Below are 14,687 nucleotides of genomic sequence, written 5' to 3' on the forward strand. Positions count from 1 at the left end.
TGTCAACAACTCCTACTCAATTGACGTCAGTAATTAACACTAGTTCTAGTGTGGCCATAGATAATGTCTCAACTTCACCAAAGTCATTTTCCCCTAAAACTACTATTAACAAAGGTGAGCCTCAGTGAAGGTACCCTAAATGCAGAAGAAGGTGACTCTATCCAAAGTTCAAAAGGACAAAAAAAGTCTCATCTGTGATCTGAATTCAAAGAAGCCTTACTTATAGATGGTACAAAAAAGGCTCAATGTGTTCATTGTAAAACCAATTCGAGTATTATTAGTAGTGGAATGGCCACACATATGAACCAACATTTGAAATGTTGTCCTAGTAAAAAAGTGGAAATGAGCAAACAAAAAACATAAACTTTCAACCAGTGGGGTCTAATGTTGATCAAAGTTCATCTGGCCTTCCTTTTATGGATTTTGGAGGCAAATATGATCAAGCTAAAATGAGAGAGCTCATTACTCATCGAATTCTTATGCATGAGCATCCATTCATGATAGTAGAAAAGGAGGGATTTAATTTTGTTATGAAGATGGCAAATGTGGATTATGAAAAAAATATCCTGTAAGACCATTAAGAAGGAATGTATGAAGGTGTACGAGGCAAAAAAAAAAAAAAAATTGAAAACATTATTAAAAGAGATTAACAAGATTAGTCTTACCACAAATCTTTGTAAGTCCCAAAATAAAAAGATTGAATACATTGTTATTATTGGGCATTTTATTGATAGTAATTGGAAGCTACAAAAACAAGTCTTGAGTTTTATACATGTTCCTCCTCCTCCTCCTCGTGGTGTTAAAAGAGCATATGCTATTTACAAATGTTTGAAAGATTGGGAAATAAAAAAATAAAGTATTTAGTATCTTAGTTGATAATGTTGCATATGTCTCTAGAGTTTTGAAAGATGATTTTTAAAGAAATAGAAGATTGGTTTGTGGTGGGAAGTTATTTTATGTGTGTTATTGTGTTCATATTCTGAACTTATTAGTCCAAGATGGACTTGTTCAAATTAAAGATATCATTAAGAATGTACGTGAGAGTGTAAAATTCGTAAATCTGTCTGAAGATAAACTTCACATTTTTTTTCTGAAATTGTGCAGCAACTACAACTAGTGCAAAAAGGTTAGTTATTGATTGTCCAACTTGTTGAAACTCCACTTATGACATGTTGTCTTCTGCATTAAAATTCAAAGAAGCATTTCCCATAATTCAAAATCGTGAACCAACTTATGATTGTTTGAGGAATTTGATGAAAGGGAAAAAGGTTAAAATGGTGTTGGGGATTCTAGAATTTTTTCATGTAATCACTAATATAATTTATGGGAGAGACTATACTACTTCAAATTTGTACCTTAGTGAGTGATGTATATAGGATAAAAGAAGTTTTGAATTTTCATTCTACAAATAAAAATATTTTCATTAGGGTTGGTTAGTAGAATGAAAGAGAAATTTGGAAAGTAATGGGGTGAATGTAATTTGTTGATGGTTGTTGATTCAGTTTTAGATCCAAGGGTCAAATTAAGATTGATCGGAGTGTGTTTTCCAAAGATATATTCTGAAGAGGAAGCTACAATAAATATAAACTTAGTTTGACGGACCTTATGTGAGATTTATGATAAATATCTATCCATATATAATGTGGAGTTTAGTAATGAAGGGTTTGCTTCAAGTATTAGCTCTATAGGACTTCTCACAAGTCGTAGGTCATATTGTTTATAAAGTTCAGGTAGGTCAAAGTTAATGACTAATGTATAACAAGTGGAAATAGGAAATTCACCAAAGTCAGAATTGGAAAATTTGTGAAGAAACTTAACAATATTATTTGGATGTTTTAGAATGGTGGAAAGTGAATAATTTAAAATTTTGGGTATTATATAAGATGGAAGTAGACATCCTTGTAATTCCCATAACTATAAAAACTTCAAATTCTACCTTTAGTCCGATGGTAGAGTAATAGACCCATATCATTCTTCCTTGGTACCAAATACAATTTAAGCTTTGATTTTTCGCAGTGATTAGGTTCAGGCTCTTCACGAAGTTAAGAAAAATCAAAAGGTGAACTATTTTTTAATAATTATTTTTATGATATTTTTAAAAATTATTTTTTGTTTTATTTATTAAAAAAAATTATGATTACAACCTGAGAAAAAGACTGTGGAGATAATGCTAGTAGTTACTTAATTTTTCATCCTTTCCTCATCTTGGTAATTTTAATATTTTTTACTACATTAAGTTATTAGTAGAGGAAAAGTAATTTTTTTATCAGAAAATATTAATTTTATTCTTTTATTTTTGTCATTGGTGGAATTTTTGCTCATGAAAACAGGGACTTTGTATATAGCTTTCTAGCACAAAGAGAAATAGCTAAAGTTTATAAATTTATATTGGATTTATAGTTTTTATTTGTGTGATTGTAAATTGATATTGATATTTTATTTGGCATTTTTCGTCTTTGATTATTGAATAAATTTTATGCATAATATTGTGCAGTGTTTATAAACAATTTTTTGCAGAGTGTATAGACAATTTTATGTAGGTTTTATGTACAGCGGTCATGCCCAATTTTAAGTAAAATTAACATATAATATAATATACAATTTATTTGACATGTATTTTATGCAAAGTTTTAAATATAGGTTGGAGCTCGAACTCAAAGTCGGTTAAAATTATTAGGTTCGAGCTTAATTACAATTTTAGGTTCGAAGCTCAACTCGGTTCGAGTTTAAAATATTTAAATCAAAGTCAACTCGAACATATGTAAGTTCAAGCTCGGCTCGACTAGATACCACCCCTATTTCTACCTACCAATCTTGTACGTTGGATCATGGAATCGGATCCCCAACCAGGAGCTGATCTAACACCGACCCTGGCCCAACTGATTCATTGGTTGTTGGGCGCAGTTATGACCCCAGAAAGTTGGAAACTGATGCAATTAGGTGGAAAACTGAGCCACCCCGCCTATACCATGGGTTGACTCGGTAAATCATGTCGATGCACCCAATGCACACTGAACACATTCGGATAAAAAGAAAAGCTGATTCTATTGTGGGCAAGCAGTGCAGAAGTGGGCTATGTTGGGTGGTTGACGTAAAAAATTAAATATGACATGAATAGACATTCCAATCGATAAGGTTGCTCCGGCACGTCAAGTCTTCCTCTTCAAAAATCCTGGCAAAAGAACAATTGAATACTAAGGCTACAGAGAATCTATATAAACGTCTCTTTCAGGGAGTTGTAGCAGCAACAGAGGACATAATCCCACCTTTTAATCCAACCTAATCAGCCGGAGTAGTCGGTGATGGCATCAACAAAGCACTATGCCCTCGTAGCTTTCCTAATCGTGGTGGTCTGGGTTTCCCCCGGCATGTCTCGCACTTTGCCTGAAGCATCCATGGTGAAGAGGCACGAAGAATGGATTGCTTAATATGGGCGAGTATACAAGGACACTGCGGAAAAGGAGAGACGATTTAAGATATTTGCTGAAAATGTGGAGTTGGTAGAAGCATTTAACAGCGATGGTGGTAACACTTACAGGCTCAGCGTGAATGAATTTGCAGACCTCACGAACGAAGAATTCAGGGCCTATCGTAACGGGTTCAGGCCTTCCTTTAAATTTTCGAAACAGGATGCTGCTGGGCGTTCTCGGCTGTTGCAGCAATGGAAGGAGCAACCGAGCTCAGCACAGGTAAACTGGCTTCTCTATCGGAGCAGGAATTAGTGGACTGTGATACCAGAGGTGAGGACCAAGGTTGTAACGGCGGTCTCATGGACGATGCCTTCAAGTTCATTGTTCACAACGGCGGACTTGCAACTGAAACTACTTACCCCTACGAGGGGTCGATGACAAATGCAACTTCAAGGAGGAGGCATCGTCTGCAGCCAAGATCAGTGGTTTTGAGGATGTGCCTGAGAATAGTGAGAGTGCTCTACTGAAAGCGCTGTCGCCATTGATGCTGGGGGAATTCCGTTCCAGCTTTACTCCGGCGGTGTCTTTACTGGTCCCTGTGGGCCTAGTCTAGACCACGGAGTCACAGTGGTTGGTTATGGGACTACGAGTGATGGAACCATGTATCGGTTAGGGAAGAACTCATGGGGCTCAAGTTGGGGAGAAGAGGGATATATCAGGATGCAGAGGAATGTCGATGCCAAAGAGGGTCTATGTGGGATTGTCATGGAGGCCTCCTATCCAACAGCTTAGAAGAGGAAAATGTAATCTTTCGCTTTTATCTTGCCCTCTTTAACTCTATTCAGTTTGTGTTGTTGGAAGATGACTCTCTTTGTGTAAAACAGAGAACCGAAAAATAAGAACAGAGGTTGAACGAATGGTTTTCCGATGATTTATTCTTCTCCGTTTAGGAGGTATTTATAATACATTACAAGTTGATTTTAGGATCAGATCCTAAAATCAAGGAATAGAATCAAGAATATAATCACGGGATCGGAGGAAACAATCACGCTATACAGTTTCCTCCAATCACGCTATACATCTATACATTTCAACACTCCCCCTCAAGTTAGTGCATAGATATCAGTCAAACCCAACTTGTCAATTATACCATGAAATGCTTTCCCTGATACTGCCTTCGTGAGCATATCAGCCATTTGACTAGCAGATTGAATAAAGGGGAATTGTATAATCTTTGCATCGAGGTTCTCTTTGATGAAATGACGATCAACTTCAACATGTTTAGTGCGATCATGTTGAACTGGATTGTGTGCAATTGCGATAGCTGCCTTGTTATCACAGTGACGATTCATAGGTTTGTCGTATTCAATCCCTAAGTCTTTCAGTATATTCTGTATCCATAACAACTCGCATACACCATGAGCCATACCCCGAAATTCAGCTTCAGCACTTGATCTTGATACTACCTGCTGTTTTTTGTTTTTCCAAGTGACAAGATTCCCTTCCACAAAAGTAAAGTAACCCGACGTGGATCTTCTGGTTGTCTGATCACCTGCCCAATCAGAGTCTGTATACCCTTCAATACTAGGGATACCATTTTTTGAGAATAACAAACATTTTCCTGGAGCACTCTTTAAGTATCTCAAGATCCGATAGACTGCTTCCATATGTTCTTCACTTGGTGCATGCATGAACTGGCTCACAACGCTTACTGCATATGCTACATCGGGCCTTGTGTGGGATAGATAGATTAATCTTCCAACTAATTGCTAATAACGCCCTTTGTCTGCTGGAATTTGATCTGGAAAAATTTCGAATTTATGATGCATTTCCATCGGCGTCTCTATTGGTTTACAGTCAAGCATTCCAGTTTCGGCTAGAAGATCCAACACATATTTTCGCTGTGAAAGGAAGACTCCATGTTTTGATCTTGCAACTTCAATACCCAAAAAATATTTAAGTTGTCCGAGATCCTTCATTTCGAATTTAGTAGCTAAATACTCCTGTAAAGCTTGCATTTCACCTGGGTCATCTCCTGTCACGACCATATCATCAACATATACAATTAATGCTGTTACCTTTCCTTCTTTGTGTTTTATAAACAAAGTATGATCTGAGTTACTTTGTTGATAACCAAACTCCTTCATTGTAGCCGAGAATCTCCCAAACCATGCTCTAGGTGACTGTTTAAGCCCATACAATGACTTCTTCTTCTAAGTCTCCATTGAGGAAGGCATTTTTAACGTCAAATTGTTGCAGAGGCCAGTCTCGATTTGCTGCTATAGATATAAGAATACGAATTGTATTGATCTTAGCTACTGGTGCAAAAGTATCCTGATAGTCTATCCCATACCTTTGCGTATATCCTTTTGCAACTAGCCGAGCTTTATATCTGTCAATGCTTCCATCCGGTTTGAGTTTTAATGTGAACACCCATCGACATCCAATTGTTTTTAATCCTTTAGGTTGGGGAACAAGTTCCCAAGTGGCATTTTTTTGTAGAGCTTCCATCTCTTCGTTCATCGCTTTTTTCCATTTTGGATCAGCTAATGCATCCTGCACATTACTAGGAATAGAAACCCTGGTTAATTGATCAACAGTAAATGCATATGATTTAGTCAACCTATGGGAGGACACATAGTTATTGATTGAGTATTTGGTCTTTGCTTCAAGATCAGGTTCATACTGTTTTTTGGGAACTCCCCTATTCAATCTTTGTGGATAACGGTCTACCATTTTGTTTGGTAGAAAAAGATCTCTGGTTCAGCTCAAATATACAAGTTTCATCGGATCCATCATAGAATGTTTTTGATACTGCTTCCCATATCTCCTTGGCAGTGGAGAGGCGAACAAATCACTGCATGAGCAATGGACTCATGGAGTCAATAAGCCAACTTTTAACTCTTTGATTTTCAGTAATCCATGCTCCAAGATTAGCATCACCAGATGCTGGTTTTTTTGTTTCGCCGGTGAGGTATCCAGCTTTGTTGCGTGCGCCAATTCGCATCTCCATGAGTTGGGACCATAATGAATAATTGGTCTCATCGAGGATAATTCCAGTTGGAAACGCAGAATTATCTTGGTGGACTATAATCTGTGGTGATGGGATAAGGTCGGTAGATGCGCCTGTAGGGGTGGCCATCGATCTAATTTTTTTTTTTTTAATTCGGTCCGGTTTGATCTGGTCCGGTTCGGTACGATCTGGCGGATTCAATTCTGGTCCGGTCCAGTGCTGGTCCGATCTGGTTCGAGTTTAGACCGGTTCAGTCTGATTCGGTCGACCAGCCGATCTGGGTCGACAAGAAAAATAAATCAACAGTACCTAAGTTTTAAAAAAATACCGTCGTCTTCGACAACGGCGGTCTTCGTCTTCGGCAACGGCAGCGGAGCGTCAGCTTCAGTCAGAAAAAGGGTGCTGATGCTGTCGTCGGCGCTCGTCGGCGATCGTCGGAACTCGTCGGCGACGTGATTCCGACTACGTAAAACGCTTCGTCTTCTGCAACGACAGCCTTCGTCTTCGGCAATGGCAGTCTTCGTCATCGGCAACGGCAGCCTTCGTCTTCGGCAACGGCAGCGGAGCGTCGGCTTCAGTCGTAACAGTGTGGTGGTGCCGTCGTCGGCGTCGGTGACGTTCTTTTGGCGTCGGGACAGCCGGAATATGGAGTTGCAGAAAAAACAGAGTTCTGCAACTCCGACGGATTTTTCCTTCCTCCGGCTTCCTCCTTCGGCGATTACAGGAGCACTTAGCTCCGACTTTCTGCGACGAAAAAGAGAGGAAAATTCTCCTGCTCTGATACCATGTAAAACAAAGAACCGAAAAATAAGAACAGAGGTTGAACGAATGGTTTTTCGATGATTTATTCTTCTCCGTTTAGGAGGTATTTATAATACATTACAAGTTGATTTTAGGATCAATTTAGATCCTAAAATCAAGGAATAGAATCAAGAATATAATCACGGGATCGGAGGAAACAATCACGCTATACAGTTTCCTCCGATCACGCTATACAACTATACATTTCAACACTTTGGCATCAACATATCAGAGTGTGTTGGAATATTGGCCCAAACCTATAAGACCAAGGAAAATCCACACATCTAAGAGATGTGGAAGGATTTTGCTCATGGAGAAAAAGAGAAAGACACCCATTGGAAAAAAAACAAGAGGGAATAAGTTATGGACTTATTATCCTAACCTTCCCCTATGCTCAATTTATAGATTAATCAACCTATAATATTATAATTATAACTCGTGAACGTTAACCTAATTATATAAATTCCATATCTATGAGATGACTTTTTATTTACCATATTGTCATAATTGTATGGGTTAGTGGTCTTTTTCCTTGATCTATGGGCCTTGAGCCCATCTTCAACATCTATTGGACGTGTGGGCCTTCTTTGGTCTTATGGGCTTGGCCCATATTCCAATACACTTGGATATGTGGGTCTTCCTGGATCGTGTGGGCTTGGGTCCATCTTCCAACACTCCCCCTCAAGCTGGGGGTGAGAGAACATCTTGAACTCCCACCTTGCTGAAAATTGTGTATAAGATTTTCTCATATAAAATTGCAATCCTCCATATCTTCTAATATTCCCCCTCACACTAGTAGTCTCTTCCATAAGACCAACTTGCATAAGATAAGTGAGAGTAAAATCACTCCAAGCCATATGACATCGTTCCATACTCCAGTCATAACCTATGTTGGATGTAGGGCACACTCATATTTTTTGTAGGTAGTAGGTCTATACGCAGTGCTCAGAAGTGTCATAAAACTCCTCCATCACCGTGTCCCAACCTGGGACACTGACTCCCGAGTGGTAGGAGTAATAAATGCCAATTAAGGGAGGTAACGAGTAATTACCCAGAAGATAATATTTTGGGACTACATTGGCTTTCCTCATCCATTAGAATAGCCAAAAATCAACAACTGAGAAGTCTGTCTTCAATAATAATGTCTCATCCAAAGAGACACAATAGTTGCAACTGAAATGGGCCTTAGCCCATATAACATGAACCAAAATAATAAAAATTATTTTAAAAGGACCCATGAAATAATCTGATGCTAGTATCTACAACAAATAATATATTGACCAAGGAATAAGTGCCCAATGCTTCAAAATAATGATCCTGCCGATGATAAAGAAAATTGAGACGTGCCGAGTTATGTATCACTAATATAGCTGAGTCGTGGAAGAAATATGTATAAAACTTGGGTTCTTGACACGTATACTGAGGCAAAAATAAGTGGGCCATGTTGGGTTGACCCCGATCGAGTTGACCCTAGTTAACTTGGCAGAACAGACCAAAGCTCGGGTGCGGGGTCGCTGGGTTAACTCGGCCCGATCCCGGTTGCTCAGTAGGCACTCGACCCGGATTTAATAAGTTTCCTAACTTAGGAAACAAATAAGGCCCCGATGCCAAAGGACTCGGCAGAAACAGTCCAGAAATGGCAAACTCAGTGTTGGTGATTGCCGAGCAGAGCGAAGTCCGTTGTCTCCGAAAATGGCAGAAGATAATCCAACGAGTAGAAACAAGATAAATATCTTGGGTTGATCTTTCCGAACACGGAAGCTAATATCAACCCAAGATATTGAAAACAGTTATAGATTGTATGGAACTTTGGATAAATCTCTAAAGACAATCTTGCTGGAAAATTAATCAATCCAGTCTCTTAATTACGGGAAATCAACAGCCTCTGGATCAAAGAACCCGGATAAGCAGCAACTATAGAATTTCCAAAAAAAATAAAAAATAGTTCTCTGTAAATGGCAATGGAGCACTTGTTTCTCGCAGCAGAAAAAGTAGGATTTAGCTTAGAATCAACAGTAAATCTTCCCGTAATGCCAGGATGATTAATCTGCTCCCAGTGTTGGAATTTGTGTTTGTATCGACCGGGTCAGTCCTTGTATAAAATCCATGGGGTTACTTTCCTAAAAGGTTCGAGCCTTTTAGCCCAATGGTTTCAACATGGTATCAGAGCAGGTTGGTCCCGAGTTCGAGTCCCGCTCCCACCGAATTTTGTCCCAAGTATTTCTGGTGAATTTGTCTTGGGTTTTTCCAGGAGTTTGTCCACAGGTTTTCCCGTGCGGGGGAGTATTGGAATTTGTGTTTGTATCAACGGGCCAGTCCTTGCATAAGATCCGTGGGGTTGCTTTCCTAAAAGGTTCGAGCCTTTTAGCCCAATGGTTTCAACACCCAGCAAGTAGAAACAAAAACTAGAAACAAGACTGGACAGAGTCTCACATCAAGGTCGTCTTCTATGGCAAGAGTAACGGCATTGTTGGTCAGGGCATAGATGACAGACCACGTCAGGTTCAGCCGACGGAAACTCAGAAACAACTCACCAACGCAGCAGTATATTAGCTCAAGATCGACAAAATATCAAGTAGATTGATGAAATACTAAAGCTATCTTCGAAATACAGTGACAGTGAACTTTCGGACAGTAAACCACTGTTGGTAGCTTGTATGTGCAGCAAGTCGGTTGAATAGTAAGTCAACAAAGCTATATGACTTCTGGCGATTAGCAATGTCAATGAGCATGTCGGCAGAACAAAATGACCAACGAGTCAGAAACAACGATGCTTGCTGTTCAGAAGGTTGTATTTCCCATGTGCAGCAACTCAGAAATCATAAGAATGGTAGCCTGAACAACAAGCAACATTGGAGACTAGTGGTTCCTTTGTTACCTCTTGCTGCAATCTCATGCTTCCTTTAGCATCTTCAAGACCGATATCTTCGTCGGTGGTTTCTTTGAATTTCATTACATGCAGAGACAACACGAACAATAGAGGGAGAAACTGATACATTCAGATCCCATATAATATGTCAAGAAGTCAAGAGTTGTGGTGACTACTAAAGAGTATCAAATCTCCAAACATTTTATTGCAAACCGCCGTCCCCAGAATGATCTCGAACTGACAGAAGATAAAAAGTACTTCCATCTTCTGATCTGGTTGATGGGATTACTCAAAGCAATGGTCAAGCCAACTTGAAGTACCACTTTTGAGAAATCAACAACTCCACAACATCAGCTTGGAATATAAAGACCATCAGAACATTACCTTCAAGCACAGCTATCCCCTGTTGAACATCATTTGGCTGTTCTGAGTGATCAGAGCACAGAACAAGTTTATGAATTTTCAGTTGTTCCGAGCCATTAGTTTCTGCTTCTGCAACTTCTCATCCCTTAGAAGGTCAACTGTCTTCAGAATATATACTGAAAATAAAAAGATGAAACCAACAGCTTAGCCATACAAGGTTGACAAACAACGTTCTGATTTTTGCCATTTGTGATCAACTTTTTCCTTTTATTTCAAAAGACAACCATTTGAGAAAGGCATGTATATCTTGGTCTCTGTACAATAACAGTAGCATGATAAGGTATAGTCTTTCAGATTTATGAATAAATGGCTTTGAATCAATCTTTAAGCCATCTCCACTCCAACACTAACAACCCAACAAAAATGCACAAATGCTATTTTTTTCCCTCCTCCAGGAACTTCACACTTTAAGAGTCTCACCTAAAAATGCTTTAACACCTTTGCGACAGAGCTTCATAATTCTGTTATTTCTGAACTTAAAACTGAGGTTCATCCTTAGAACGAGTGATAGAGAAAGTAATCAAATTCTCTCTAAGGTGAGAGCTTATATATTGAGTTCAAATGACTGCTTTGATTTGTAGAATTTGAAGGTATAATCGGTCACACTTAGTCCACTAGGGTATAAATGATTCCATTTCACACCCAACTCATTTTCTTCATGTTCTGCAAGCACTAATCTTGATAAAGAAAAAGAATCACGTTATATGTAGATGGAGCTATACACTCAAACATAAATATGTGGGAACCAGTTACATGCCCAATAAACTGGTACTCAAAACCTGAAAGGTAAAATTAAAAAGGTCAATAATACATTGAAGCAAGATAAAACTTGATTATACAGATTTCCTGTCCTTGTGACTGATCAACTCTTCCTTAAGTGAGCACTTCCCCTGGATGTAATTTGATTCAAGCCCTCTGAACGTTATGATTGGTGCTTGTTATAACATTTCCACAACAACAAACAAAAGTTAAGTTGTCAAACAAAAGGAGTTTTGCATGAAAACCACAGAGACAAGTTGCCTTTATAGATCTTATGCAATCAACATCTATGCTCATCTATCTTATAACAAAATGGCATTCAAATGTTGCAGAATCCCATCGAAAATGCTTATGTTCAATTAAAAAATAAAATTACGCTTGCTGATTAGCCCAGAGTTAACAAGGAATGTGATTAAGAACAGCAAACAAGAGAGGAAAGAAAAGAACAAGAGTGCTTGGTTTCCCCTATTTGACTCCAGCAAACAAGATATTGTACGAGTGAAGTTTGCCATGACCTAAATGAATATTTTGTAGAAATGGACTAGTTTCGTTGGTACTCAGAATATCAAGCCCCCGAAGACACAAATTCGAACAAATAAACAAATTTCCAAAGTTCCTGAGTGGCCTCAGAAGACAAACCAGAAAGAAAACAACAAAATTAACCGATGTATTTTGCAGTTCCATGTATTGTTCCTCATCAACTACCACAATTCAACTGTTAATGGTGTACACCTGTACCAAATTTCCTCTGTCACAAACTGTTTCGATGATATTTGAGTGCTGAACCTTGTGGCTCAGAGTGTATCATCCAGGGCTGCCCGGTGTAATTATAGGATTTCTATGAGGTTTTGCGGAGCAGTGGATGCATCAGCCACACACTTTCGCTACAAAGGGACTCTTGTGCTAATACAGCTGTCTGTTCTGACAAAAACAAAATGGAAACTAAAATCCATCTCCAGCTCTCTGTTCAGGCAGAGAAAAAGAAGCTTCATATCATAAATCCAAAACCAAAATACAGTAGATAAATTGAGCCTCCCTAAGACAATTTCTTAATTTCCTCAACCCAACCTGGTCCCCCATTTCATTTAACCTCTCCTTTAACTCTGGAAATTTTTCTGTACATTAAACCAGTGCGACCAAAGCAGTGATACACGGTATAGAAGAGTTGCAGTGCAACAAGACTAATTTGTAAATCCCATTACTAGGCTGCCTTAGCATTGAACAAAGTTATTGAAGAGAAGAAGATTAACAATAGAAAATGGAAAAGCATTAAAAAATAAGTAATAAACACTTATGTCAGAAATTAATGCTGCACAATCGCTTTTCCTTTATTCTTCCTCAATCCAAGATTGTTCTTCCTCTTCTTCAAATTCTTCTTCATAAAGGGGATGGAGAAGAGGGAGAAGAAGAGTGTTGGCATTAGGACCATCCCACTCCAATCCTTTCCACCATTTCTTGCTGCCAAGGATCACTTTCAGCATTGGTGGCAGTTCATTATCTGCCAGAAAGAGCTTCTTTAGTATAGGGCATTGATCCACTTCAATACTCTCCAAAGATTCACAAATCAATTTTCCTCTACAAACAGTCTTCAGCTTTGATAAATATCTCAGCGAGAAGGTCTTCAACCTTGAAAGAGCAATGGTCTCGCCCATATCTCCTGCCACCAGCTCCTCCATCATGTAACAATCAGAGACGCTAATCTTCTCAAGGTGTTGTAGCTGCTTCAACAGCTCAGTTGAGAACAAATTCATCATTTTGTGGCAATGTCTTATCGTCAAGATCTTCAAATTTGCAAGGGTCCCTGGTGGTACTAATCCTTTGAACAAAGACATTACATCCGGCGACCAATTCATCTCTAATTTCTCAAGGTTTGGCAACACCAGCCTGGTTTCATCTTCTTCTACCATAGTCAACGACTCCATCCGATGACAACACTTAATGTAGCAATCTTTCAGCTGCTCTATGTTAGACAAACACATTGACTCCGGAAGTTGACAGTTCTGGAGGACGAGTTGCTCAGTCTTGTCCGGGAACACTGGGTGTCTTCCTGCACCAGTGAGATCGCAGCCACTGACAACGACTGTGTTGTCCCCAACCCCCCGTGTTCTAACAGATTCCCAGAATCCAACAGTAAGAGAAAACCGCTTTAAATCCTTTCGGTGCTTTGGTGACAAACAGCTAACCAAATCAGACCAGTCGGCAAGTTTGAGTTCGAGTTCAGACAAGTGAGTCAAGTTCGCAATCTCATCGACTTGAGCTCCTTGTGCGTCGCTCGTCCAAACCCATCTGCTCTCCCGCATCAAGAGTTCTTCGAGGGAGAAGAGATTGGACAGCACCCCAGGGCGGAAGACTTTGAGGCACGTGGTATGAGAGAGACGAAGGCTCCGTAGATTTACCAGCTCTTCAGTTCCCGGAGGCAATTCCTCGATGACGGTATGTGAAAGGTCAAGCAGTTGCAGTTCCTTGAGATTGGCCAAGCAAGGCAGCTTCTTTAATCTTGTGCAACCGTGCAATATTAACGCCCGAAGATTTTTCATTTCCGAGAGCGACTTGGGCAGAGACCTAATATCTGCGCGAGACAGATTCAGAGATTTGACACCCTTCATTTGGTCGAAGGATGTGTATTTGTGTTTAGATGAGGGAGGGGTTCTTTTGTTACCCTTCTCATCTATCAATCTATCTGCCGTTTCAACACTCATCTTCTGTTTCAGTTCTGCCAAACGCCAATAAATATGTACAAGAAGGACCGATAAATGAAACTTCTTCACCCCACCAAGCTCCCGTCTCAGACAGAGATGGATCGGAAGAGACTCACACCAACAAAAAGACAAAAAAAAACGCAAAGAAGAAACTCACCTAAATTTGGCGAGTTGAAGTAACGAAAGAAGCATCCAAAGAAGGATTCGTTTCGAGGATAACAAACTCAGTGATGTTGAACATTTAAAGAAACAAGAAGAGAAAGAAACCACCTATTACGAGGAAAGCGAGGGAGGTGCGAGACCTCCTCTCAAGTCTTCATCAATGGAATTCTTCACCGGTCTTGGGTTTTTAGAGTTGTTCAGAGACAACAGGATAAATAGTGGTGGGCGGACTCTTACCGAAAGGGGCAGCAACTTGGAAAGTCCAAAGGTCGGTGATCTAGACCGGAAAAAGAAGAAAAGGGACCACAAGCTTTGAACGTTGACGAGGAAAGCATTAGTTTGTCACGTCAAGTCTGCAAATCTAAGCAAAAGCCCCTCTCCTCATCCAATCCCTGCAATCCAACCTTAACTGCACGTTTGTGGTATGGCTTAAAATATCAAACATTATAAAAATTAGGGCCTGGTTACGAAGTCATAGAAACCCAAAGTCTGAACAATTCGTTGCTTTCACTTTCACCATTAAAGCAAAAGCCATGGACGGATGCTTGGTG

At 39.5% G+C, this 14,687-nt stretch overlaps 1 protein-coding gene and 1 pseudogene across 1 annotated transcript; one reads left to right on the forward strand and one right to left on the reverse strand.

The window, feature by feature from the left end:
• The first annotated feature begins 3,302 nt into the window (after positions 1-3,302).
• LOC137957022 (senescence-specific cysteine protease SAG39-like) lies at positions 3,303-4,202 on the forward strand (annotated as a pseudogene).
• Positions 4,203-12,536: 8,334 nt separating this feature from the next.
• LOC137956906 (probable disease resistance protein At4g27220) lies at positions 12,537-14,295 on the reverse strand. The gene has a single exon (XM_068804572.1). It carries the CDS (start codon positions 13,972-13,974, stop codon positions 12,604-12,606), a length of 1,371 nt encoding a protein of 456 aa, XP_068660673.1. The 5' UTR covers positions 13,975-14,295; the 3' UTR covers positions 12,537-12,603.
• Between the last annotated feature and the right edge of the window lie 392 nt (positions 14,296-14,687).

The sequence above is a fragment of the Aristolochia californica genome, unplaced genomic scaffold (genome assembly GCF_029961685.1).
Source record: "Aristolochia californica isolate CCGP_79_NKW_82.1479 unplaced genomic scaffold, dmAriCali1.0.hap1 SCAF_2, whole genome shotgun sequence".
In the NCBI taxonomy this organism is placed as follows: Eukaryota; Viridiplantae; Streptophyta; class Magnoliopsida; order Piperales; family Aristolochiaceae; genus Aristolochia; species Aristolochia californica.

Coding starts and splice junctions, on each gene's coding strand:
- LOC137956906 (XM_068804572.1), bottom strand. CDS start 13,974: ATGAGTGTTGAAACGGCAGATAGATTGATAGATGAGAAGGGTAACAAA.